This window comes from Podarcis muralis, chromosome 5, assembly GCF_964188315.1.
Source record: "Podarcis muralis chromosome 5, rPodMur119.hap1.1, whole genome shotgun sequence".
Lineage (NCBI taxonomy): Eukaryota > Metazoa > Chordata > Lepidosauria > Squamata > Lacertidae > Podarcis > Podarcis muralis.
In genome coordinates this window covers 17,528,283-17,552,921 of record NC_135659.1, presented here as the reverse complement: position 1 = coordinate 17,552,921, position 24,639 = coordinate 17,528,283, and the positions used below count along the sequence as shown (strand labels likewise).

The window sequence follows — 24,639 nt, the reverse complement described above, 5'->3', positions numbered from 1 at the left end:
CACTCTCCAGGCTTCAGCGAAAGCCTGCATTCGCCCCATAGGACGCACACACATTTCCCCTTCATTTTTGGAGGGGAAAAAGTGTGTCCTATAGGGCGAAAAATACGGTAGTTTGCAAAGAGCAGATCAGGTGATTTCATATCGGAAGGTGAAATTGTCACAAGCAAACCTAGTACTGACCATCAGATCAGCAAATGCACAAGCAGAGCTCTTCATGGGCTACAGCATGTCTGTCTGTCCCATACCTAGAGTGGCTTTGGGCATAAAGGGAAACCAAGCAGGAGACTGGGCTGGTTCCCTGTTCCAAGGGTCGATGGAGCACATTTGCAAAGGCAGGTGCAACATAATCCCACTCCCTCCTCTGCCTTTGAGGTCTGAGCACCCACAATCCATGGAGGCTCACAATGTAGCCTTCTAGCCTCAGGCCACCAAGTTCCAGTCTGACTCAAGTCTCATGAATCCTAACAAATACTATGAACTGAAAAAGCAGGAACATCGCCATAGCACTGGTAGCCTCCCAGCGGCACAGATGTATTGCCAATTTGATTGCTCTGGAAGCAAAGCTTAATCTCCTGCACAGTTACGTGAATGTAACCTGGATATGCATACCATCAGAAACACGGGTAACCCCTTTGCTCTCCATAAGCAGCTTGAGAGGAATAAGCCCCAACTGTTTGAGTTTGTGCCCACAAAGGAGCTCTTGAAAGCAGATGTTCCTAAGCACAAGATGGTCACTAGCATAATAGAATGCATTGTATCTTTGCTGTTGCTACTGGGCTAGCAATTCAGGGAAGCTCTTGTGCAGTACAGTATATTGTGCAAAGGACATTTGGGAGATAGCTACAGGGAGAAGCAAGGTAGAATTAATGCAGTGTTTTGCCAGCATTTTCTGATACAAAAAAATGGCCTTCCACTACTGAACTGTAGCAGAGAACAACAACTACCAGACTTTTAGAAGACATCTGAAGGCAGCCCTGTTTAGGGAAGCTTTTAATGTTTAACAGACCACTGTATTTTAATACTTTGTTGGAAGCCGCCCAGAGTGTCTGGTATAAACAATAAATTATTATTATTATTATTATTATTATTATTATTATTATTAGACTTTTATGTTTTTATCATTGGTGCTTTGTAATGTGCTTCTAATGCTGCACACTGCCTTGAAATCTTTTGATAAAGGGTGGTATATAAATTGAAACAATAGCAGTAACAATGATAATGATAATGATAACGGAAAAGGGACAAACATGAATGGGTTAAATCAGGCATCCCCAAACTCGGCCCTCCAGATGTTTTGAGACTACAATTCCCATCATCCTTGACTACTGGTCCTGTTAGCTACTGATGATGGGAGTTGTAGTCCCAAAACATCTGGAGGGCCGAGTTTGGGGATGCCTGGGTTAAATTATCAGACACTGTTGGCTTCCTGCAGAATATTTGTACCCTTGCAAGCCTCTGGATAGCATGAGAATACCTATTCTTACAAGGCTGACTCATATGTGGGTTCCGTGGCAGCCTGCTAGATTTTAGAATGGGCACCAGGATGTTCACCACGGCATTCAAAAGTGACAGCGCTGCAATATTTGACCCAGATTCTGTCCCCCAGCCCTGGATTTTGGAAGCGACGCTAATTCCTCGCAGCAGGCAAATAACCTGACAGCGACGATCCAAATCTTTTTTTTGCTCTCTGCATAAAATAAATGTCAAACATTACAGCTACTTAAAAGTCCCAGTGTAGCAACCCACATTCCTTGAGTGCAAGTAAATGTCTTCTGATTCCTGAAGGAACTGCATTATTATTATTATTTTTAAAAATGTTGCAGTGATAACTGTGCATAAAAATATGATCTTCTGAAACCTTCCTGGAAATTCCCAGGTGCTGTAGCATTATAAACAGGTGCATTTGGACTGGATTAATTACTAGCTTTAATAATTCAATACTTGGTTGGCAGTGACCCTCGTGATCCAGACTTAAAAGTTCCACTAGGGGAAAGAGCTCATTAGCAGGCTATTAGGCTGTCTCTCCTACTTATCAGCTCTCTGCAGAAGGCACCCACGGATAGTGATCAGAATGGTTTAGGAAATCATTTTAATAAGGTTAGAGAAATATGGGGTTTTTTTATTTTAAGTGTTCTACGTATACACCATAATTATATCTATTTTATTTTTTAAAAAAATCCAAACAGCATCTCAGAATGGTTTGGAAAATATGGACATGGATTCATGAACAAATGAATGAATCCATATATCTACCTACACATATAATCTTCTCTCTTTTTCTAACATCATCACCATCATTTTATTATTTATACCCTGCCCATTTGGCTGGGTTGTCCCAGCCACTCTGGGCAGCATATAGCACATAATAAAATGTCAAACAAAAAAAAACCTTCCTGATACAGGGCTGCCTTCAAATGTATTCTAAAAGTTATGGAGTTCATAATACTAATAAAGGTAAAGGTAAAGGTACCCCTGCCTGTACGGGCCAGTCGTGACCGACTCTAGGGTTGCGCGCTCATCTCACTCAAGAGGCCGGGAGCCGGCGCTGTCCGAAGACACTTCCGGGTCACGTGGCCAGCGTGACTAAGCTGCATCTGGCGAGCCAGCACCAGTGCCGCACACGGAAACACCGTTTACCTTCCCGCTAGAAAGCAGTCCCTATTTATCTACTTGCACTTAGGGGCGCTTTCGAACTGCTAGGTGGGCAGGAGCTGGGACCGAACGGCGGGAGCTCACCCCGCCGCGGGGATTCGAACCGCCGACCTTACGATCAGCAAGTCCTAGGCACTGAGGTTTTACCCACAGCGCCATGTTATTATTTATGTGTTATTATTTATACCCCACCCATCTGGCTGGGTTTCCCCAGCCACTTTGGGCAGCTTCCAACAAAAGTTTTAAAATATATTAAAACACAAATCATTAAAAACTTCCCTAAAGAGGGCCACCTTCAGATGTCTTCTAAACGTCAGATAGTTGCTTATTTCTTTGACATCTGATGGGAGAGCATTCCACAGGGCGGGCACCACTACCGAGAAGGCCCTCTGCCTGGTTCCCTGTAACTTTGCTTCTCACAGTGAGGGAACCACCAGAAGGGCCTCAGTGTCCTGGCTGAACGATGGAGGTGGAGATGCTCCTTCAGGTAAATTGGTTCCAAGCCATTTAGGGCTTTAAAGGTCAGCACCAACACTTTGAATTGTGCTCGGAACCAGTGAAGATCATTTAAGAGCAGTGTTCCTGGCAACCACTTCCAGTCACCAGTCTAGATACTGCATTTTGGATTAGTTGTAGCTTCTGAGTCACCGTCAAAGGAAGCCCCACGTAGAGCGCAACGTCTTTAGCTGTCAATCTCCCTATGCAATGACCTCTGTTTGCTCCATCCCTGGTGCTGACACATACCATGGCCATGCTGCAGAAATGCACATTCAGCTTGCGGGGGAAAATGTTCTTCATATCTACTGATGTACACAGATGGAGGACCTTCGTATGAGGAGAAACTATGGAGCAAATAGGGTTCCTCTGCTTGTGGAGAAGCACTTGTGCATGAATGGGAGCAGACGCTTCTTTAAACATGAACAAATAAATGGGCCTGTCATATCTCATTTGCTCCCAAGATCTGACAGGGGAACTTTCAATCATTCAGAGTTTGGGATTCCACTAACAAATCCTGCTTATTCTGGAGAAATCTTGTTCCATGCAAACCTCCCTGGGAAGATGTTTCAGTGGAGTCCTGTATTGAATTCCATTTCGCTACATGGAATTTGGTCTTCTCAGTAAGGGAGATGCGGACAAAACTCCCAACTTTCTTTTTTTTAAAAAAAGAAGATATTTATTAAGATTTTCAAAGTATTACAAAATGAAAAAAGAAAAAAGAAAAATACAAAATAAAAATAGTTAAAAACAATTCCATCTTTCCATTACTTATCTTTCATTTGCTTGTTTCCCGGACCTCCTCACACCTCCCTTTTTTGTATTCCAATTCAATTTGTTAATTCAGCAAATCCTTACCCTCTTTATTTATCCTAATCTTTAATCTTAAAATATTTTAACCTTAAATTTTAACCTATTAATAATCCATTTTTTCATATTCCTTATAACATTATAGCAAAAAACCACTTAACTTCTTATCCAACATCATTCTAAGATTCATTAATTTTACAGTATTTCTGTAGGTAGACTTTAAACTTTTTCCAATCTTCTTCCACTGACCAAAACTCCCAACTTTCTGGTAGAGTCTGATGAAAATGCATGCATATCTGGGGAAATTGTACCAAAAGGCCAGTAATCATTGTTAAGGCTTAGCTTGACTCCCCACCCCCACCCCTCTTTTTTATATTGATGCTTTATGAATTTTGCTCTAATTTATTTGGGACCAATTCTAAGTTATGATTTTGTATTGTTTTAAAACTGAACACTATGGTAGTGTCTTTGATGATCCTTGTTGTTGGCATCTATCCATCATGAGAGACAATGGAGTGCACCTCTGGGGGTGAACTCAAACTGCCAGAGGATCACAGGGCTGCTGTGACTGCAGAGACCGGTAACTCATAAGTGCCATCTTCCACATAGGTTTTGCTATGTTAGCAGCACTGAAGAGGCGCAAGCGTGGACAGTGTGTATGGAGGTCCTGGGCTGCCCAGATGACAAGACCCCCCTCTTGGCTTTGCTGATGTGGTCCAAAGGAAAGCAAAGCAATACATTTGGCACCAGCTTGGCTGCAGGAGTTGCCAGAAGGAGGCATACAAGACCGTCTTAGGGACTCCACTCTGGATTTGTGTAGGGTTTATTCCTTAGCCTTCCTTCTCTCGAAGACATCCTACAAGTCAACATGATGAATAAGTGTATAATGAAACAAGACATAATCTAACCACTGTTAAGCACCTAATCCTTTTGATTTCAACTGGATCACTGAGCACGTACTTAAATTTGCCATTGGAAATCGATGGAACTTAAAAGTTACTGGGTGTTATTCTACTAAGTTTTACTTCAAAGTAGAACCATTTGAAAGTTAAGAATGTCCCCATAATACTGGAGCATGCATACACACACTCATGCCCTCTCCACATCTAAAGTTATCAATCACTGGAATAAATTTCCACAAGCTGCATTTGATTGCAAAATATGACCATGCCACAGTAGCCTACTAAACAGTTTTTTGTGGTTACTTCTCCTAATTTAAGCCTTTCCCAATGCATTAATTCATCTTAAAATATTAATGCATTGACAGTGATATTATTAATATGCTGCTAATGTTCTGGCCCTGAACAAGATGGATAAGGCTTATCAGGCAGAGATTAAATAAATGTTAGCTTTAATTATCTCCCAACCAAACCATGAAGTATACTAGAATGAGGTCACATGAGCAAAACCACTTTGATTAGGAAGCTTAATTGTGTGGACATTACCCCGCTTGTATGAAATGGATTATAAAATATTGTTCTTTATAAACACATGCGACTTTACAAAATCTAAATCCTTCATTAAATGTGTAGTTCAGTTCTTTAATTGTGTGAAAACTCAATTACAAAGGAAATTACATCACATAGGCCACAATTTGGTCAAGGTTAGAGGAAGGAGCTAGGGATGCGGGTGGCGCTGTGGGTAAAACCTCAGCGCCTAGGACTTGCCGATCGCATGGTCGGCGGTTCGAATCCCCGCGGCGGGGTGCGCTCCCGTCGTTCAGTCCCAGCGCCTGCCAACCTAGCAGTTCGAAAGCACTCCCGGGTGCAAGTAGATAAATAGGGACCGCTTACCAGCGGGAAGGTAAACGGCGTTCCGTGTGCTGCGCTGGCTCGCCAGATGCAGCTTGTCACGCTGGCCACGTGACCCGGAAGTGTCTGCGGACAGCGCTGGCTCCCGGCCTATAGAGTGAGATGAGCGCACAACCCTAGAGTCTGTCAAGACTGGCCCGTACGGGCAGGGGTACCTTTACCTTTACCTAGAGGAAGGAGCTATGGCTCATGGGTAGAGCATGTGCTCTTACTTATATGAGACTCCAGGTTTAATCCCCAACATCCTTATAGGTATCTCAGATACTAGCAAGGATGAGAAAAAAATCATTTCCTGTGGACAGATGTTGCACTGGACTTAACAGACCAGATGTTTGACCCAATATCACACAGCTCCACACATTCAACATACATATGTTTAACTCTTTTAGGTTAGCCTAAATTCAGTGCTCTCCAGATAATGGTGGACTAGAGCTCCCATTATCCCTAACCATTGGCTTTGCTGGCAGGGTTACCCCTGCACCAAACCATTGTTTTGTGCAGCATGAACAAGCCTCAGGCTTGTCTGTTTCCCCCATCCTCTGTCTTTCACTGGCTGTGCTGGAGGAGAAGGAAAGGAGAGAGCATGTTCATGCAGATAATGATTTAACATTGCATCTGAACCAGGCATGGGTGTGAACAGTATTTCTAAGATGCCAATGTTTTTAGGAGAGGAAATGGTGATATAACAGCACAGATTATGAGATAGCATACAACAAATCAGCATGTTCTTCGTATACAAACATTAAATGTCACCTTTACTAGAACAGGTAACTACCTATAGCAGTTGCTTATCTTACATGTAGGATAAAAAGGAATACATTGATCTTCAACCAAATAATCTTAGAAGTCATCGAAAAGGTGGCTCTTAAGAAAGAAATATGTGTTTCTAACAGGGGACAAGAATTGCAAGATGTAGATAATAGGCTCTAAGAATGAAGAAAGAACAAAGACAAGAGACCAAATGTATACCTGCACTAGACTTGATGGAATTCTGAAAAAAAGCAGAATGATGCTTATCTGAGGATGCCAACTATTTAACGGCAAGGACAGAAACCAATCAAATGGCTGTTCCTTCCGACTGACTAGTGAAATAGCCAACCAGTATGGTGGGTTGTCATCCACTAGTGATATTCTCAGTGTTACAATGAAAATCTATATTGCAAGCAGTTTGTGGTTAATGCATCTGTCCATAAAGAGATGCATTGCACACACCCTCCAAAGCATCCCTACTCTCAGAAGATACTGGGAAGGTGTCCCTACCTCAGTATCACCCACAGCACTTACCCCCCCCCCCAGCCTGTGGGAGTAATATATCAGTTCTATAGAATATAGTGAAGGGAGATATTTGTGAATAGCACTGTATCACCTCTCACACCTTATATGTGTGGAAGAGGCTCCACACGATTAAACAGGGTGCTCAGGGTTCCAGATCAAATGTGCACTGATCTCTACATGCTTAGATTTTGCTTTGTCACGTGACCACACTCAACTTACATCACAGACAATGCGTCCAGCAATGCGTCTCCAGTGCGTTCCTTCCTTCAATTATACAATATTTGTAGGGGGCTTTGAGGGCTAAACCTGTTTCACTGATGTTTTGCCTCCTTCACATTGCATTTATTTTGCCTCATGGAACTCTATGGAAACCACTGAGAACCACCACCCTTCAGCCCCCCCCCCCCCCGCTGTGTGCTAACCTCTTCAGCTGCATTACTCCAGATTGGACTCCACTTCTTGGTCACTCTGTTTTGTGATGCTAAGGTGTGACAGAACGCAGGAAATGGCTGTCGTGTCCACAGAGTGAAGAAATAGCCAAAAGACGGTGGTAATAATAATAATAATAATAATAATAATAATAATAATAATAATAATTTATACCCTGTCCATCTGGCTGAGTTTTCCCAGCCACTCTGGGTGGCTTCCAACTGAATATTAAAAACAATACAGCATCAGACATTAAAAACTTCCCTAAACAGGGCCGCCTTCAGTTGTCTTTTAAAAATAAAATAGTTATTTATTTCCTTGACATTTGATAGAAGGACACTCCACAGGGCGGGCACCACTACTGAGAAGGCCCAGTGTCTGGTTCCCTGTAACCTCACTTCTCGCAATGAGGGAACCACTAGAAGGCCCTCGGTGCTGGATCTCAGTGTCCGGGCTGAACAATGGGGGTGGAGATGCTCCTTCAGGTATACAGGACCAAGGCCTTTCAGAGCTTTAAAGGTCAGCACCAACACTTTGAATTGTGCTTGGAAACGTACTGAGAGCCAATGCAGTTCTCTCAGGACCAGTGTTATGTGGTCCCAGCGGCCACTCCCAATCACCAGTCTAGCTGCCGCATTCTAGATCAATTGCAATTTCCAGGTCACCTTCAAAAGTAGCCCCATGTAGAGCACATTGCAGTAGTCCAAGCGGGAGATAAGCGGGTAGGCTCTCATCACCACCCAAACCCCCAACACAGAGTACACATAGCACTGTTGGGAGTTAGGTGGCCAAGAGAGGACAAGCCTGACCACCAAATACCACCATTTCACAAAGCATGAAATACAGTGGTCCTTGCAGAGAAAGATCTTAAAAAGTAAGGAAAACTCGTTCATCTAAGATGTTCCCCTGCAGAAAGAAGGAGGGGGGGCAGAAGAGAAGGAGGAGAGCAATTAGTGATTACAAATGGGCAGCATTCACACCCTCAGACTGTAAGAACTTAGTTTCTCTCAAATATTAGTGACTAACTGGTTGTCCCTAGACACATCCTGACTTTGTGGTTGCAGACTCTTCTAATCATAGATTCATATAATTGTAGAGTTGGAAGGGTCCCTGAGAGTCATCAAGTCCACCCCCTGCAATGCAGGAATGTCAACTAGATCATACATGACAGGAGGCCATCCAACATCTGCTTAAAAGCCTCCAAGGAAGGAAAGTCCATCACCTCTCATGGGAGTCTGTTCCATGGCCGAACAGCCCTTACTGCCAGAACATTCTTCCCAAGGGAGATACAAGGGAATTTATCCTAGATGTGCTTAACAGTCCCTGACCTAGTCTAGACCTACAGCCAAGCTTTCTGTTGCTCTCCAACTGAGTTCTTTTTTTTTTAAAGAAAGCCTTAAAATAATAATAAAAAGAACCGACACACTTAAAGTATTGCATTGTATGCAGGAAATGGATGAAAAAGAATGTTTCAATGTTAGCGTGATTTGCAGAGCTGTTTAACAGAAAATCCTTCCCTGTTGAATATGCAGATTTTGATACAAGAAACAAAATTTGGAGAGAGAAAACCAGCCCTGCTCAATACAGGACAATTTTCTGCATATATCATGAACAATGGTAGGGAAAACATAGGGCTAGAAGACTGAATACAGAAAGCAGGTGTTTTTTCAGAAACACTAGGGATGAATCCAGGCTAGTTTCTTTCAAAGAGCCAGGAAATTGTCCAACGAAAGCATAGAAACTTCTTGAAAGGGAATACAAAGAGTGCAGATGAGAGAAACGAAGGGAGAACATTAAAGCAAGACTCCTGTAGAGGAGACAAAACAGTGGGAGCTGTTGTTGTCTTAGAGAGAAGTCCTTTGTGCATGGGACAACTTTGCCCGGTGGTGAAAGGCCTGCAAAGTGGGGGGTGGGGAGGCAGAGATACGTCTCCCCCATAGTACTCTTGTGAGCTTTCATGGGCTAGGGTTCTTCATGAGAAAGATTTCACCTGATTTCACCCAACACCTGTGTCCTGTATCAGTTATTTCGCCGCTCTTGCAGGGCCGCAGATTGCACCTGCCTGGCAATCTATTTTAACTCTGCAGAAGTAACTTGCTGTTATGAGGTTCCCAAAATTCTTAAAACCAACTATTTCCTTGGGGGTTTTAGTTGTAAAACTAAAACCACAGACTCCTGAGTAGTGTCTTGGGAATAAGTTATTTTTAGTTTAAGCAGTCTGGAAGTGAGCCGTGTGAAAGCCGGATTTTTTGCCTCCAATGGTGAACATGAGGTGCAAAAGCGAATGCTGCTGCTGCTGCTCTTTAGTGGGGGTGAATTTGCTTCACACAGACCCCAGGAAAAGATTTGAGTTGGTCTTTCCACAGGGAGGGGGCTGGAGATCCCATGGCAGGTGAGCCTAATGGGTGGAGGTTATTGGGTCACTATTTAGGTCTGCTCTACCTCCTCTCCTTTCTTCAAGGGGTTGAGTAAGAAATTTGTTTGTCACTTATTTAGCCCTGTAGGGTTATCTGTTTATTATGTATCTGTTAACCCGGTCAATTTGGCATTCTGTGCCAGTAGGTAAGGAGAATTAACACCTTACCTGACAACCAGTTTGTGGCATTATTGGGTTAAGGGCACTCTAGAATCAACTTCCACAGCCTGTAGCTTGGGGGTGCCTTTTGGCCATGATGTGCACACGTTGGTGACTATTGGACAGTGGGGCCCAAGGGTGCATGTTAGAATTCCTGCTCTGTGATTGCAGTCATGGGATTGTTGTCTATCACATGGCAGTATATGTTTTGACTCCACAGAGTGGGAAGTGACGGAGACAGGATATTTGTGTTACTGTGTTCTGTGAAGTGGGACTATTGTCCTTTGTTCTTTTTCTCTTTGCTGTCTGATGCTAGAGAGAGAGGGAGCCATGTTGCAGTGCTCTGTCTGTGTTTATATGTAAATAAAGTAGATTAGTCAAAACACTGAGTTGCTGAGGTCTGTTACGCAACTGCGCAGACTCTGCAGATCCCTAAGCGTGCTGGTGTCTGTTGGCATCGGTCGCTGTGATGTTCGGGCTGAGGAAAGCTTATGAAGCTCCCGAACGATGGACCAGGAGGGAGAGAACATGCCAGTTGGGCATGTGTCTCTGCCAGGGTCCTACTCGAGTGTAGGCTGAACTCCTGACACGGTTCACATACTCAAACTTAGCAAGGAGGGATGATTTTCTCTCCATCCTCAGCTGGGGAGTCACAGACGGTGGCTTGCTACATGCCTAGGGGACATGGGTGCAATCTCACCTGCCTGACATTGTGCTGGAACTGAATTCTGGTAAGTTTTGGCTAGGGAAAAAGTCCTGGGTACATGTGTTGAGCTGCATGTTTTTAATCCTTAGCTGGGGCTGCTCATGCAATAAGCTAGTCAGGCTGTGTCTCTTGGCTATTCCTAGTGGCTGTGGTGCTATGCTAGGACTTAATTATATACCACTTTTTGACCAAAAGGCACCCAAAGCAGTGAAAAACTTTAAGAAAGAAACATACAATCAATCAAAATAATACAAGATACCCATAAATCACACTTGATCTATGTTAGGAATCCCAGTAAACCCTACAGCAAGAAACAGAATATGCATCACTTATAATTTTGGATGACCCAGAGATTAAGGGCCCCATGGTGTACCAGCTGAGCTTCTTTCATCACACTGCAGCCAGCCAGCTAACCAACAAAATGTTCATTAACTTCACGTGACAGTAAACAGAGCTGGGAGAAAAATGAAAGCAACCCTACAATCCTAGCAGGGGGTGGGGACAGGATCCACAAGAATAAGAACATGGACCAACTGTTCTACCTCTACTAGCATCTCCACCAGCAGATAAACATAACATACAATGCCACACTTTTATGCAACAGCCTAGATTTTTCTAAAAAGTCAGTGAAATAGAACTCAAGGAGGCCACATCTCCCTCTGAGGTCTTGCCATCACATGGCTGCCTTTCTCAAATGTACTTCTCCCAGCGATGTGTAAATTTGGTGTATTGCAGTGCAAGTTCAAAAGAGGAAGTTCAAGTTATTGGGTTTCCTCTTTTGCTGTTTTCTTTAATATGTTCCAAAACTTGAGGGATGAGTTCAAGATGAATGCTCATTGCTGTGTATAACCTCCCCGTGAAGAGCTAAGAACAAATGCTCAATAAAGACCAGACACGGTCTAACTTCTGTGCAAGCTTTGTGCAAGCAAAGCAGGGTGAATGCTCAGGTTTACAGGAGGAAACCTGGGAGAGAATAAACCCAGACACGTTGAGCATGATCACAGCCCAATTCAAGACTGAAGTTGAAGTACTCTACTGTCTTAGCCAAAAGTATAAGTGCTTAGCTATCTCTTCTTGTTAAAGGAGCCTTTTTTTAAAAAAGGAGCTACATGGTTCATGGAACTTTTTGTAATGCTCGTTTGACTGTGAATACTTAATCCTCTGATTTCTATGCACAGTAATTAAGGTTTTGAGTATGGTACACATCTTAGAATAAATTGTTACTACTTCCTATGGAAATGAAAATTAGTGTCATCTTTCTGCTAACCACATTATATTGCAAATGTGTACCATAAAAAAAAAGGCAGAAATTGTATTACAGTTCTTTCTACCGCCATATATTTCTAAAAAACTGATATATGGTGTGATAATTAAGGAAGGGGAAACTTACCTATATTAATTATAGAGGCATTAAGGAGGGGGGGGGGAAACCCTGCAGTCTGCTTTTAATTTTAAATGCAGGAGCAGATGCTCTGGGTATTATGGGTCTATTAATTTCACTAGAATTACATTTGCCTTTTTAAACTGTCAAAGTAAAAAAGAAGTCCCAGGATCTCCAAACACACAGCATTATCCTAACAAAATGAAAGAGTGATTACAATGAACATTTATTCTCTCCCCCCCCTTTTTTTTTGGGGGGGGGGGGAGAATTTCCAGTGCAAAGGTTAGACAATATATTCACACTGCAATTTAGACCAAGAAAACCCACATCAGAATTGAAGGGGGGGGCGGGATTTAGGGGTCAATGTGCAACCTTCATGAAGGTAAAAATATACTCTCTTTTAAACCTATATGATTTAAGTCCGATTCAGGCAGAAGATCAAATCCCAAGGCAAGAAGGAAGGTTGTGTTCTAATTTTGCTCTGTTTGAAGTAGAAATCTGAGTCTGATTTCTACTTAGCAGAAACTGAGTTGGCCAGTTAAGTCTTCCGCTTTAGTTCCTTCTGTAGCAACTGCCAGGTTAAGAAAAGAGTTAATTCCACTTTGTGTCAGCACACAGAACACTTAGTGTTAAAGCATGAGCTTTCAGGCACACAACAAAAACATTTCCTTCGCTTAAAAGAACTTAATCAAACATTAGGGGAAAGACAAAGATAAATAACCAGTGTTACAAACATAAAATATTGTTGCATGCCATCCTGATCTCTAGGCACTTAACCACGGTCTGTGTTTCCTTTTGAAAATAAGGCACAGCGAAGACTGTGGTGTCTTTATGATATATGGTTTATTTACGAATAAATACAACCTGAGCCTATGATGGAGGGGTTCACAGTATTAACACCTTGACCGGGCCTTGTATCTCCCACATCTACAGCCTTGTATTCAAACAGCAAGCAAACAGCCTCTCTGACTGCACTGGGGAACAGCACTGTAATGCTACAGGGGTGCCGAAATGAACCAATGAGGTGCTGGAACTCAGTTCCAGTGAGTTCTGGCTGGGTGAAAAAAGCTCCTTCAATTCTGAAATCTGGCTTTTGTCATTTTCATTTTGCCCATTTCACACAGAGCCCCCTTCCTTTTGCTTTCTTAATGGTTCACCACCTTCCCTTTGCTCTCTAAATGGCCCATCACCCAGGTGATTGCCTGTCCTGAACACAGGGAGCTAGTCTTACTTGTTTTGCTTTTAACACTTGCTAGTTGCTCAGTCCCAGCTCCTGTCGACCCAGCAGTTTGAAAGCATATCAAAGTGCAAGTAGACAATTAGGTACCGCTCTGGCGGGAAGGTAAATGGAGTTTCTGTGTGCTGCTCTGGTTTTGCCAGAAGCAGCTTAGTCATGCTGGCCACATGACCCAGAAAAACTGTCTGAGGACAAACGTTGGCTCCCTTGGCCAGTAAAGCGAGATGAGTGCCACAACCCCAGAGTCATTCACGACTGGACTTAACTGTCAGGGGTCCTTTACCTTTACTTTTTAGGTCCAGGGATTAGGTGTCTGGCACCCAGTTTAACACCTCAAGCCTTGATTAAATTAAAAAAAAAATTATTTAGAAAAATATAATAGTGGCGACATATAAAAATATAATATGGCAACATTTAAATGGCTTCTGTATAAAATAACAACAAAAAATAAGGAAAATAGATACGAAAAGGTGTTAGAAATTATAAGATAATATAAAAAGAACAAAGTAATAATTGTAAGTGCAACTGATAATGGAAATAGACTGGGGGTGACGGGAAGTCTTATGCATTTTAGTAAGAATGTATGGTGAAATGGACCATTGAACTGATTGAACTGATTTTTATTTGTATACTTGGACATGCCATACAAAAGAATGTTTTGTTATTAATCAATTTCAATAAAGCATATATATGAAATGTGCAACATGAGAACAGGAAGTAGCATGATGACATATCCTTCTGGATCTTTATGTCATATCTCTTGTTATGTTTAGCTCATCCTTGAAATATGCAAGAGGACACAAGGCAGGGCCTCTTTCTGATTCCCTCAAAAACCCTCCAAGATTTTGTTTGGAACTAGAAGAAGAAGAAGAAGAAGAAGAAGAAGAAGAAGAAGAAGAAGAAGAAGAAGAAGAAGAAGAAGAAAGAGAGAGAGAGAGAGAGAGAGAGAGAGAGAGAGAGAGAAGTTAAGAAGCTAAAGAACTTATGATTCTTCATCTGACCACTATATAAGTGACTTTTAGATTTCCTTGATTAGGTATGAATGTATAATAACTTTCTCATCGCTCAGTGGACATTGAAGACAACAGCCTTGCCAAGACATTATACAACCACTGTAAACAGCTACCTGTAATTCATCCAACATTATTTATTTAAGCCAGTGTTTAATGATCAGGGATTAGAATAAGCCCTCCCCACCTACAAATGTCAGTTTCATTTCATTCATATTTCACAGTCTATGTCTTGGATCAGTTGCACACTAAGAGGCTTAGGACTAGGGTAGGTCAACTGAAATGCTACAACTAAGGCTGTGCAAACAATAATTGCCTGGTTTACAATATGACATTTTTATACCCATTTTCTTTTCTTTTCTTTTCTTTCTTTCTTTCTTTCTTTCTTTCTTTCTTTCTTTCTTTCTTAGAAAGTGATTTTTAGCTAAAATTGGTCTTGACAGCTTGGGGTTTTTTTATGACTCTTTGGAATTTATTTGACTTATGCGCTGTTTCACAATGTGCATTAGATGACATTCATAAACAACAGAAAATGCTTGCGTTGGTCCGTAAGCTCCATTATCTTGATTGAATGTATTTGTCTATGTCTGTTCTAATATTCAAACCTTACATTACAGGTTAATGAGCTTTAAAAATTATATTTTGGGTGCTCAATAAAAGAAAAATCATTGCATCAGCATTCATTTCCAAAGCAGGAGAGCTAACCAAAAAATAAAATTTAAACACAAACCCACACTTTTATATTCTGAAATGAACTAGAGGACTTTATCCAAGATTTTGACTGATATATCAGTCAAAATCTTGGATAAAGTCCTCTCTCTCTCTCTCTCTCTCTCTCTCTCTCTCTCTCTCTCTCGTTGTTTAGTCGTTTAGTCATGTCCGACTCTTCATGACCCCATGGACCAGAGCAGGCCAGGCACTCCTGTCTTCCACTGTCTCCCACAATTTGGTCAAACTCATGTTCGTAGCTTCAAGAACACTGTCCAACCATCTCGTCCTCTGTTGTCCCCTTCTACTTGTGCCCTCCATCTTTCCCAACATCAGGGTCTTTTCCAGGGAGTCTTCTCTTCTCATGAGGTGGCCAAGGTATTGGAGCCTCGGCTTCAGGATCTGTCCTTCCAGTGAGCACTCAGGGCTGATTTCCTTCAGAACGGATAGGTTTGATCTTCTTGCAGTCCATGGGACTTTCAAGAGTCTCCTCCAGCACCATAATTCAAAAGCATCAATTCTTTGGCAATCAGCCTTCTTTATGGTCCAGCTCTCACTTCCATACTGCACCCAAATATATACCTTTGCTCCCATTCCCTCCACCCCACTTCTCCACCCCAAGCCACATACTATGCTACCTCTGTGACCTGTTTTACACTGACACACACATCCCTACCTGTGTTTTCTGCATTTCATATTCTTTTGCTCCAACTGCTTACAATTACATCACCTGAAGTGTGTTTGTATGTCTGCTACCAGCCACTTCCATGACTTTTCCTTTGTCACAAAGCTTCATAGACAAGGCTAGCTCTCTGGATATTCATTACGTTTGAAAGGGAACACTCAGGGAAGGTAAAGCGATTTGCAAATATCTGTTGGTAGCCGATATGCGTGTGTCTCTTGTGTGCTTCATAAAAATATGTATATTTCCTGAATCAGTGGAAGGACTTGTGCAAAATAAGCCAATTGCAGATGAAAAGAAAACATCCAGTGAAAGTGTGACTAAATCTTGGGATGGATGGAGGCGTATCTGTACCTCCCAAGTGACAATGCTATATAGTTTGAGAGGAATTTGTTTTTGCAGTGGAACATAAAAATGGAGGGGGTGACTATGGGGGAAGAAACAAATTTATGATTATTTAAAGAGGCTTTTTTTTTGCATCCCTTTTTAACATTGGCTACTTTTAAATCCGTCACTTTTCAGAAAATTCAATCTGTATAGTACTATAGTTTACCATCTGTTCCTACTTATGTTCTCCATTCAGTTTTGAAAATTATCAGCATTTAAAAAAATGTTTTCCTGCTCAGATTTAAAGTATCCAGTGTTGTAAATGCAAGGTATGTGCCAAAAATTTAGCACACTCAGGACAAAAGCAGACGAGACATTGGAGATCCATGAAGAGATCTTCTGTATCTTTTTGCAATTTTTGCTGAAAGCAGGTATCACAGAGGAAGATTATTGTTTCATCTGCTTGGGTGCTCAGATTACAGATGTTGCCACACTAAAAGCTAAAAGCCCTGATTCAGCCCAAGTTAATATGTGATTTTTGCAACTTGGTCCACAAATTTCAGTACAGTGGTACCTCAGGTTAAGTACTTAATTCGTTCCGGAGGTCCGTACTTAACCTGAAACTGTTCTTAATCTGAAGCACCATTTTAGCTAATGGGGCCTCCTGCTGTCGCTGTGCCGCCGCTGCACGATTTCTGTTCTCATCCTGAAGCAAAGTTCTTAACCTGAAGCACTATTTCTGAGTTAGCGAAGTCTGTAACCTGAAGCGTATGTAACCTGAAGCGTATGTAACCCGAGGTACCACTGTAGTCTGTACAAGGAAGTAAGCCCCATAGAATGCAACAGAACTTTCTTCTGAGTAAATTTGCATAGGATTGCACTGTTATTCCGCTGTTAATTTCAGATTGTCTGCATTGGGATCCTGCAGAACTGCAATCTTAAATTGCTTTAATTAGGAGATTAATAAAGTTTGGTTAGTTAGTTAATGGGCAGAGTCCATTTTAATTAGTGGGGGAAATGTGAGTCAGAAAGTCTGAGAGTTAAAGATGTACTTGTTTATTTTTCAAGGCTTTTTCAGTACATTACTGAAGAAGGAATAAAGAAAGAAAACAGTATAATTTCCTTTCCTTTTTACACTATGTGGTAGTTTTTTCATCATAAAATTTGCTTATAATAAGCGTTTGCTATTGTGGAAACATATTTAAATTGAATTTATCAGGTAAAGCATGTTCTCCCTAAATGAGAGCATGTGTTGCGGTTGGGGAATATAGGCCACGCTGGTATGACTGTGCAGTTTAGGTAACCCAGGTCAATAAGTGGTTAATTGGGTTACTGGGGAGTTCTGTATGTAGCCAATTTCGGGGGTGGGGTTAGTGCCTTTAAATACAGGTCGCCATTGCTGGGGCGTCCTCTTGGCTTTTACACCGGATCAAGGAGCGGTTCGCATCTGGAGACGGTTGTATTTGAGGCCTTGCTGAATTTAATTGCTCTGTCGGGCTCTTTAGCCCTATTTCCCTCACCCTTGTTCCTTTTAATCCCCTCTTAAACCTATTTTGCCATTAATTCCTTTCCAATACCTATACTTGTTTTTTTTTTTGAACTCGTTTTCTTTCTACCACACCTTCCCCCTCTCCTTTCCCGGGAGGCAGAAGGACGGGCTGAGGGTGGTTCCCCCCCCCAGCCCCCGGGAGGCTTCTCCTACCCGTCCCCCCCCCCGTTCGGCTGGAACCCCGCCGGATCGACGGCTAATTGACGCGGTTTCAGCCTTTGAGGCCTCAGCCGCTAAATTTCCGTCGCTTCACCCCCTCCCTCCCACACGAACGTACCTGCCTGGCCCCGCGGGCGTCGTCGCTGCCATCCGCTCCTTCCCGGTGGATTGGGGACGGTTGATTAGCGGCGCATCAGGCGTTTTTTCTTCGGGGGCCTAGCGAGCCCCAGGGCGAACCGCCGCTCGGGCGCTGCGCGGCGGCCCGCGCGCGCACCCCTCCTCCACCGGTGCGGCTTGCACCCGCCCGCGGCGGGTTGCTGCGCCGTTGGGGAGGCCGTCGCCGCCACCCGGCTCCTTCTCGGTGGGCCGGGGGCGGCCTCTTGCGGCGCAGCGGGCACATTCCTGGGGAGGCCTAGCGGGCCCGGGGTGAGCCGCCGCAGGGGCGCTGCGCGGCGGCCCGCACGTGCGCCCCCACCTCCGCCGGCGCGGCTTGTACCCGCCCGCGGAGGAATTTTTGCTGCGCCATCGGAGGAGGCCCTCCATTTTGCCAGCTCGGCGTGTGGTGTTTGCGGCCGCTTGCTCCCTCTTGTGGCCGTTGCCGGCATCGCACCTGGGCTGTGCTTCGGCTTCCCCTCCCCCTTTTTTTTTTCCTTTTGTGGTTGGTCTGTATCGCGCCTCCTTGTTATTAGGTTGAGGCAGCTATTTGGGCCTACGCACTTGCGGGCCTTGGCTGGCTGGCCTGTTTGGGTGCAGGTTTGCTTGGTATCACTGCATTTGGTTAGGCAGTCGCTCCTGCCTCGGGATTGTGCCTGCCCTTCTTGAATTATTTACTTATTTATTCAATTATTTAATTTAGCTAGTATTAATTTTATTTAATTTTAGTTCATTTATTTAGCTACTTTATTTGATTTAGTTGGTATCAATTTATCTTGAATTAATTTATTAATTTAATTTAATTTTGATTTAATTTTATTTTATTTTCATTTTTTGATTTATTTCATTTTCTGTGATTTCTGGTAATTTAATTCTTTTCTTTAGGCCTCATTTATTCTATTATTTCACTCAAGTGCGATCTTGACTGGTTAAAGTGTTGTTGTCAATTGTATTGTATTGACTGGTTGGTGACACTTAATTGTTCCATTTATTTCCATATAGCGGTTATGGCTCCAAAGAAGGCCACCGCTCGCACGGTCTCAGCTGCCGCCCCCAAGCGGCCTATTAGAGGTCCATCCCAGGCGCTCCGTTCACGTACTCCGGATCAGCCGCGAGGGCAGGTTCAATCCTTAGTGGAGAGCATGGCCGGTGACCCAACAGCCTTATCCCGCTTTGCATCTGAAATGGATGGCTTCCTTCGGCATTGCTCCACCCGGTCTTCGGCGTCCGGAAGGCGCCCTGCACCCGCTTTGGCGTCATCTCCGTCATCTAGCGAAGATGGGAGGGAAGGGTCACCTCTGGGGGGGGTTGATTGTGGACCCACCACCAACACAGCCCCCTGACTTACCTGCAACACGGGGTCGGTCCCGCAGGTCTGCTGGCGCCTCCAGAAGGGCCTCAGGAACACGTGGCCCTTCTCGGGCGCCAACTCGCCGTCGTGCTACCCCTCAGATTACTCCTGAGACGGCATCGGGCTCCGGCTTCTCACGTGCTGTCTCTTCGCAGTCTGTTTCAGCTACACCCCTGCTGAATCCTGAGTCTGACTCATCGATTGAAGACAGTCTTCCAGTCCCTGCCAGGAAGTCCTCGGGGGGGAAGCGGCGCCGTAAGAAGGCATCCAGGAAGCGTGCGAAGAGGAGGAAGGACGACTCATCTTCCTCATACTCTGGTACGTCTTCCTCTGATTCCGATAGCGAGGGTAACACTTTGGAACTTTATTGGGGTTTTGGTGAACTGGCTTCGGGGCTCCCCCTGTGGGCTTGGGAGCGAAGGGCCAATACACATCGGGCAAAGTATGGTGCGGTCCAGGAATGTAAGGATGGCGCTTTGGTCCCTGACGTCAAAGTCTCGACCAATTCCGCCAGGGACATCATACCAGGCTCGCACTTGTCTGCTAAACTGCGGTCCAGAATCTTAAATGGTCGCTACGTAGACATATTTAGTTTGCTCCCACCGTCAGAGGAGCAAGAAAAGGCAAGTTTTTCATCCAAAAAACTACCTGGGACTTCTAGCGCGGACAGGACTTTCGAGCATTGGCTCGATTGTTTCCAGGTCTTCGCTGGCGTGGTCTCTGCGGCTTACCCAAGGAGATCCCTTCACCTGTTGGTTTACCTATCTATTGTCCGCTCTGCATTCACCAAGGCTGGTGGAAAAGCGGCGATCAAATACGACGAGAATTTCAGGCGCCGCGCCGCCAAGATTCCTTCGGCTCGCTGGGATCGTAAGGATCTTGATGTGTGGACCACTTATGTGGCTCCGCTCATGGAGAAAAAGGCGATAGAACAGCAAAAGCCGAAGAATTCGGCTTTTGGGGCGGGCCGACGTTTCGTTTGCTGGGATTATAACAGAGGCTCCTGCCAGCGTACAACATGCAGATTTGCCCACTTGTGTGAGAAATGCAACGGAACCCATTCGGCTTCCGCTTGTTTTGGTGGTAGACGGCCCTTTTGTGGGGCAAGGGGGGGTACTCAGCAACCCCCCAAGTCAGCTCCCCTTCCCTCCACTTCAGGGACAGGGAAATAACGTGTTGACCTCATTGGCTCACACCCCCGTACGATCGTCGGCCCTCCAGGCTTGGCTGCGACCTTACCCTGATAAGGTTGCGGCACGTTACCTTGTTGATGGTTTTTCTATCGGTTTTAGGATTCCGGTAGCCATGCCTCCCGTGGCACGGAATCCCTTAAATCAAAAGTCAATTTATGAGCTCCCCGAAATTGCTAGGAAAAAGATCACAAAGGAGGTTGCCATGCATCGTATGGCCGGTCCTTTTAGTTTTCCTCCATTTCCTAATTTACACATATCTCCATTGGGTATAGTACCAAAGAAGGCCCCTGGCGAATATCGCTTGATACATAACTTGTCGCATCCTGTGGGCACTTCTGTCAATGACGTTATCCCTCAGGAGCTTTGCTCCGTAAAGTACGCGTCCCTTGATCATGCGATCAAGATGATTCGTAAGTTTGGTCGGGGCGCCTTATTGGCAAAATGCGACATCGAGTCGGCATTTCGCTTGCTGCCTATTCATCCAGACGATTTTTGGCTGCTGGGTTTCCAATTTGAGGGAAACTATTACTTTGACAAAGCCATGCCCATGGGTTGTTCAATAGCGTGCGCCGCTTTTGAATCCTTTAGTACGTTTTTGGAGTGGGCCCTCAAGCAGAAGACTGGAATGGGCGGGGTCACTCATTATCTCGATGATTTTTTACTGGCCTCCGGTCACGATACCGACGGCTGCTCGGTGTTGCTGCATGCCTTTGCTGAGCTCACGCAGGAGTTGGGTGTTCCGCTCGCAGCGGAAAAAACTGAGGGTCCTTCCACCCGGCTCACTTACTTGGGCATCCTGTTAGATACTGTCTCTCAAACTTCCAGCTTGCCAAAGGATAAGCTGGTTGTGTTGAAGAAGGTTATAGGGGAACTGCTGCCTTTGAAAAAGGTGTCACTGAGGCAACTCCAGTCCTTATTGGGTCACCTGAATTTCGCTTGTAGGGTGGTGGCACCTGGGCGCCCCTTTTGTTCACGTCTGGCTCGGCTCACCGCGGGGCTGAAGGCCCCACATCATCGGGTTCGCCTCTCCAGTGAGGTCAAGGCCGATTTGTTAATCTGGCTTGACTTCCTGGAAGGATTCAACGGCATATCCCTGTGGCAAGACACCTTGAATTTGCATAATGACTTTCAGGTCCACTCGGATGCTGCGGGTTCCCTGGGCTTTGGTCTTTATTGGAAGGGCAGATGGTGCGCCCAGCGTTGGCCACCAGCCTGGCAAGGTGAAGCCATTATGCGGGATCTAACTTTTCTTGAGTTTTTTCCCATTGCAGTAGCTGTACACTTGTGGGTCGATGATTTCAGAGACCGTCGTGTCTGCTTCTGGACTGACAACCAGGCGGTGGTGAACGTGTTGGCAAAGTTGTCGTCACGCTCGCCCAGGGTGTCGGCTCTCCTGAGGGCTTTTGTGTTGCACTGTTTGCATTGTAATATAGTGTTTTCTGCGCGTTTTGTCCCTGGGGTGTCTAACGAAATTGCCGATGCTCTGTCCCGTTTTCAGATGGAGCGGTTCAGACTTCTAGTTCCAGAGGCTCAGGAACGTCCGGAATATTTCCCGGTTCATCTCTGGAACCTTGGCAGCAATTAGTTTTCCAGGGAGTAGCGGCATCTATTTCCCCTTCTACTCTCCGCTCGTACTCTAAAGCTTGGGCTGCTTTTATTAGTTTTTCCCACCCGCCAGCCAGTAAGGAGAGGAAGGGCCCACCTTCCACTTCTCAGGTGTTGAGATACCTGGCGCACTTGTTCCAGTTGGGTCGTGCAGCCAAGACAATTAGGATGCAAGCGGCTGCTATAGCCTTTTTCTGTAAAGCATATTTTGACAAAGATCCTTGCGCTAGGTTCGTGGTTCGCAAGGCTCTGGAGGGTTGGAGTAGGATGTGCCCTTCCCGTCCAGCTTGCCGATCCCCCATCTCATTTGATCTACTCAGCAGAATGCGCAAAGCGCTGCGGAATGTATGCTGGTCCAAGTATGAGGCTCGCCTTTTTTCGGCGGCCTTTTCCATTGCCTTTTTTGGTGCCTTACGGGTGGGCGAGCTGGTGCTCGAAGTTCACAAGGATGGTAGATCTAGGGGTCTGCTTTTCCGGGATGTGCAGCTTTTCCCTACAGAGCTGAGACTCACAATTAGGAACTCAAAAACGGATCAGAGGGGTAGGGGAGCCCTCATCCGCCTCCCTGCTTCAGAGGTAGCAGGCCCTTGCCCGGTGAAGGACGTTAGGAGATTCCTGGCTGTTCGCCCTGTGGGGGATGGTCCGCTGTTGGCACACGAGAATGGGCTGCCTTTATCAAGGCGCCAGTTGGCAATGGTCATGCGCAAGGCTATCTTGGCTTGCGGGGAGTCTGCTGATGGTTTTGCCCCTCATTCCTTCAGGATCGGGGCTGCCACGACTGCTGCACACTGGGGTCTGTCAACTAACAGGATTAAGAATATGGGCCGATGGAAATCTAATGCGTTTAAAGGTTACGTCCGTTAGCAAGGCAGTATGCTGACATGTTTGTTTGCTTGTTTATCTCAGGTGTAGCAGCGGTTCGCATCTGGATGGTGGGACACAGTATCGTGCACTGGGCTGGCATTGGAGCACGACAGTCCGGATTGGGAGCGGGTCTCGGCCTTCCTCCACATGTACACGTGTCTTGGCTGTCCAGGCGAGGGATGCGCTGGTCTGAATTCCTGCCGCTGATTCGGAGGCAGATGTTTTTGGAAGGGCCGCCCACGGCTGTGGTGGTGCATCTGGGCGAGAATGACCTGGTTTCCACGGACTGTAGGTCGCTAAGAGAGTTAATCTTAAGTGATCTGGAGGTGCTAAGGGCGTTGTTGCCGTCAGCTAAAATATTTTGGTCAAGGCTTTTGCAACGACGGGTATGGAGGGGAAGCCGTTGCCCAGCTGCCACTGAAAGGGCCAGGAAACGTATTAATGCTGCAGTAGCGAGAAAGGTCTTGGAGCTGGGTGGTGAGGAGATTTCACACCCTAAGATCCTTTTTCGGGATGAATCCCTCTTCAGGGAGGATGGGGTGCACCTTTCAGCTTTAGGAAATGAGGCTTGGCTGGGTGCAGTTGTGGCGAAATTGAGGTCCTGGCTGGGTTTGTGAGTGGTTTGGCGGTGAGCTTGGTGCTCCATTGGCGGTTAGGCATTGGTTAAAATTGGTTGGAGGAGGGGTAAGTGCCTACCCCTCCAATGGCGATGCGGAAAAAGGGAATTCCGTTAAAGGAATCCAGGGGCTTGCCATTCTTTCGTCCTTGTCCCTGGAATCGGACCTGGGCCGTGCAAGCCCCACCGGAACATGAGGGTGAGAAGTGATGGTTTGGGGCCCAGCCTCACTTCCTCACCCAATACTTGTTTCCCATGCTGGCTTCCGCTGGAATCCGGAAGTCAGCTCTGTCCCTGGGCATGGACAGATAGTCATAACCAATGCCTAAGCAACCACTCACAATTATGTATTCAAATAAAGTTGTGGCCAAAATTGATGCCAAAAACCTTAAACAAAAATTATTGTGTGAAGTGTGTATTTCTTGGTGGGTGGCCTGGAGGGACTCAACACGCAAAGCATGTTCTCCCTAAATGAGAGCATGTGTTGCGGTTGGGGAATATAGGCCACGCTGGTATGACTGTGCAGTTTAGGTAACCCAGGTCAATAAGTGGTTAATTGGGTTACTGGGGAGTTCTGTATGTAGCCAATTTCGGGGGTGGGGTTAGTGCCTTTAAATACAGGTCGCCATTGCTGGGGCGTCCTCTTGGCTTTTACACCGGATCACCCGCCCACCCTCCCTTAAAGGGGGGGTTTTCTCGTTTGCTTGACCTTGCTATGCCTGTCATGGGGTCGCCTGCCTTGGTGCAGGGGCCTGGTAGGAATTTTCCCATTTGGCTGATTGGCTGGTGCCATTTGGTTTTGCCTACTGCGTAGCAAATCGTCACAACTTGTAAGGTTGGCGGTTAGGCATTGGTTAAAATTGGTTGGAGGAGGGGTAAGTGCCTACCCCTCCAATGGCGATGCGGAAAAAGGGAATTCCGTTAAAGGAATCCAGGGGCTTGCCATTCTTTCGTCCTTGTCCCTGGAATCGGACCTGGGCCGTGCAAGCCCCACCGGAACATGAGGGTGAGAAGTGATGGTTTGGGGCCCAGCCTCACTTCCTCACCCAAT

General features: G+C 45.2%; 1 protein-coding gene across 1 annotated transcript; it reads left to right on the top strand.

Moving 5' to 3' along the window:
- The first annotated feature begins 19,237 nt into the window (after positions 1 to 19,237).
- On the top strand, positions 19,238 to 23,589 carry LOC144327716 (uncharacterized). The gene is made up of 2 exons (XM_077928111.1): positions 19,238 to 19,658; positions 23,024 to 23,589. The coding sequence occupies exons 1-2, from the start codon at positions 19,238 to 19,240 to the stop codon at positions 23,587 to 23,589; spliced, it is 987 nt and encodes a 328-aa protein (XP_077784237.1).
- Positions 23,590 to 24,639: the final 1,050 nt, after the last annotated feature.

Coding starts and splice junctions, on each gene's coding strand:
- LOC144327716 (XM_077928111.1), top strand. CDS start 19,238: ATGGGAGGGAAGGGTCACCTCTGGGGGGGGTTGATTGTGGACCCACCA. Junction 19,659..23,023: donor CTCTGATTCCGATAGCGAGG/GTAACACTTTGG, acceptor CAGGTGTAGCAG/CGGTTCGCATCTGGATGGTG.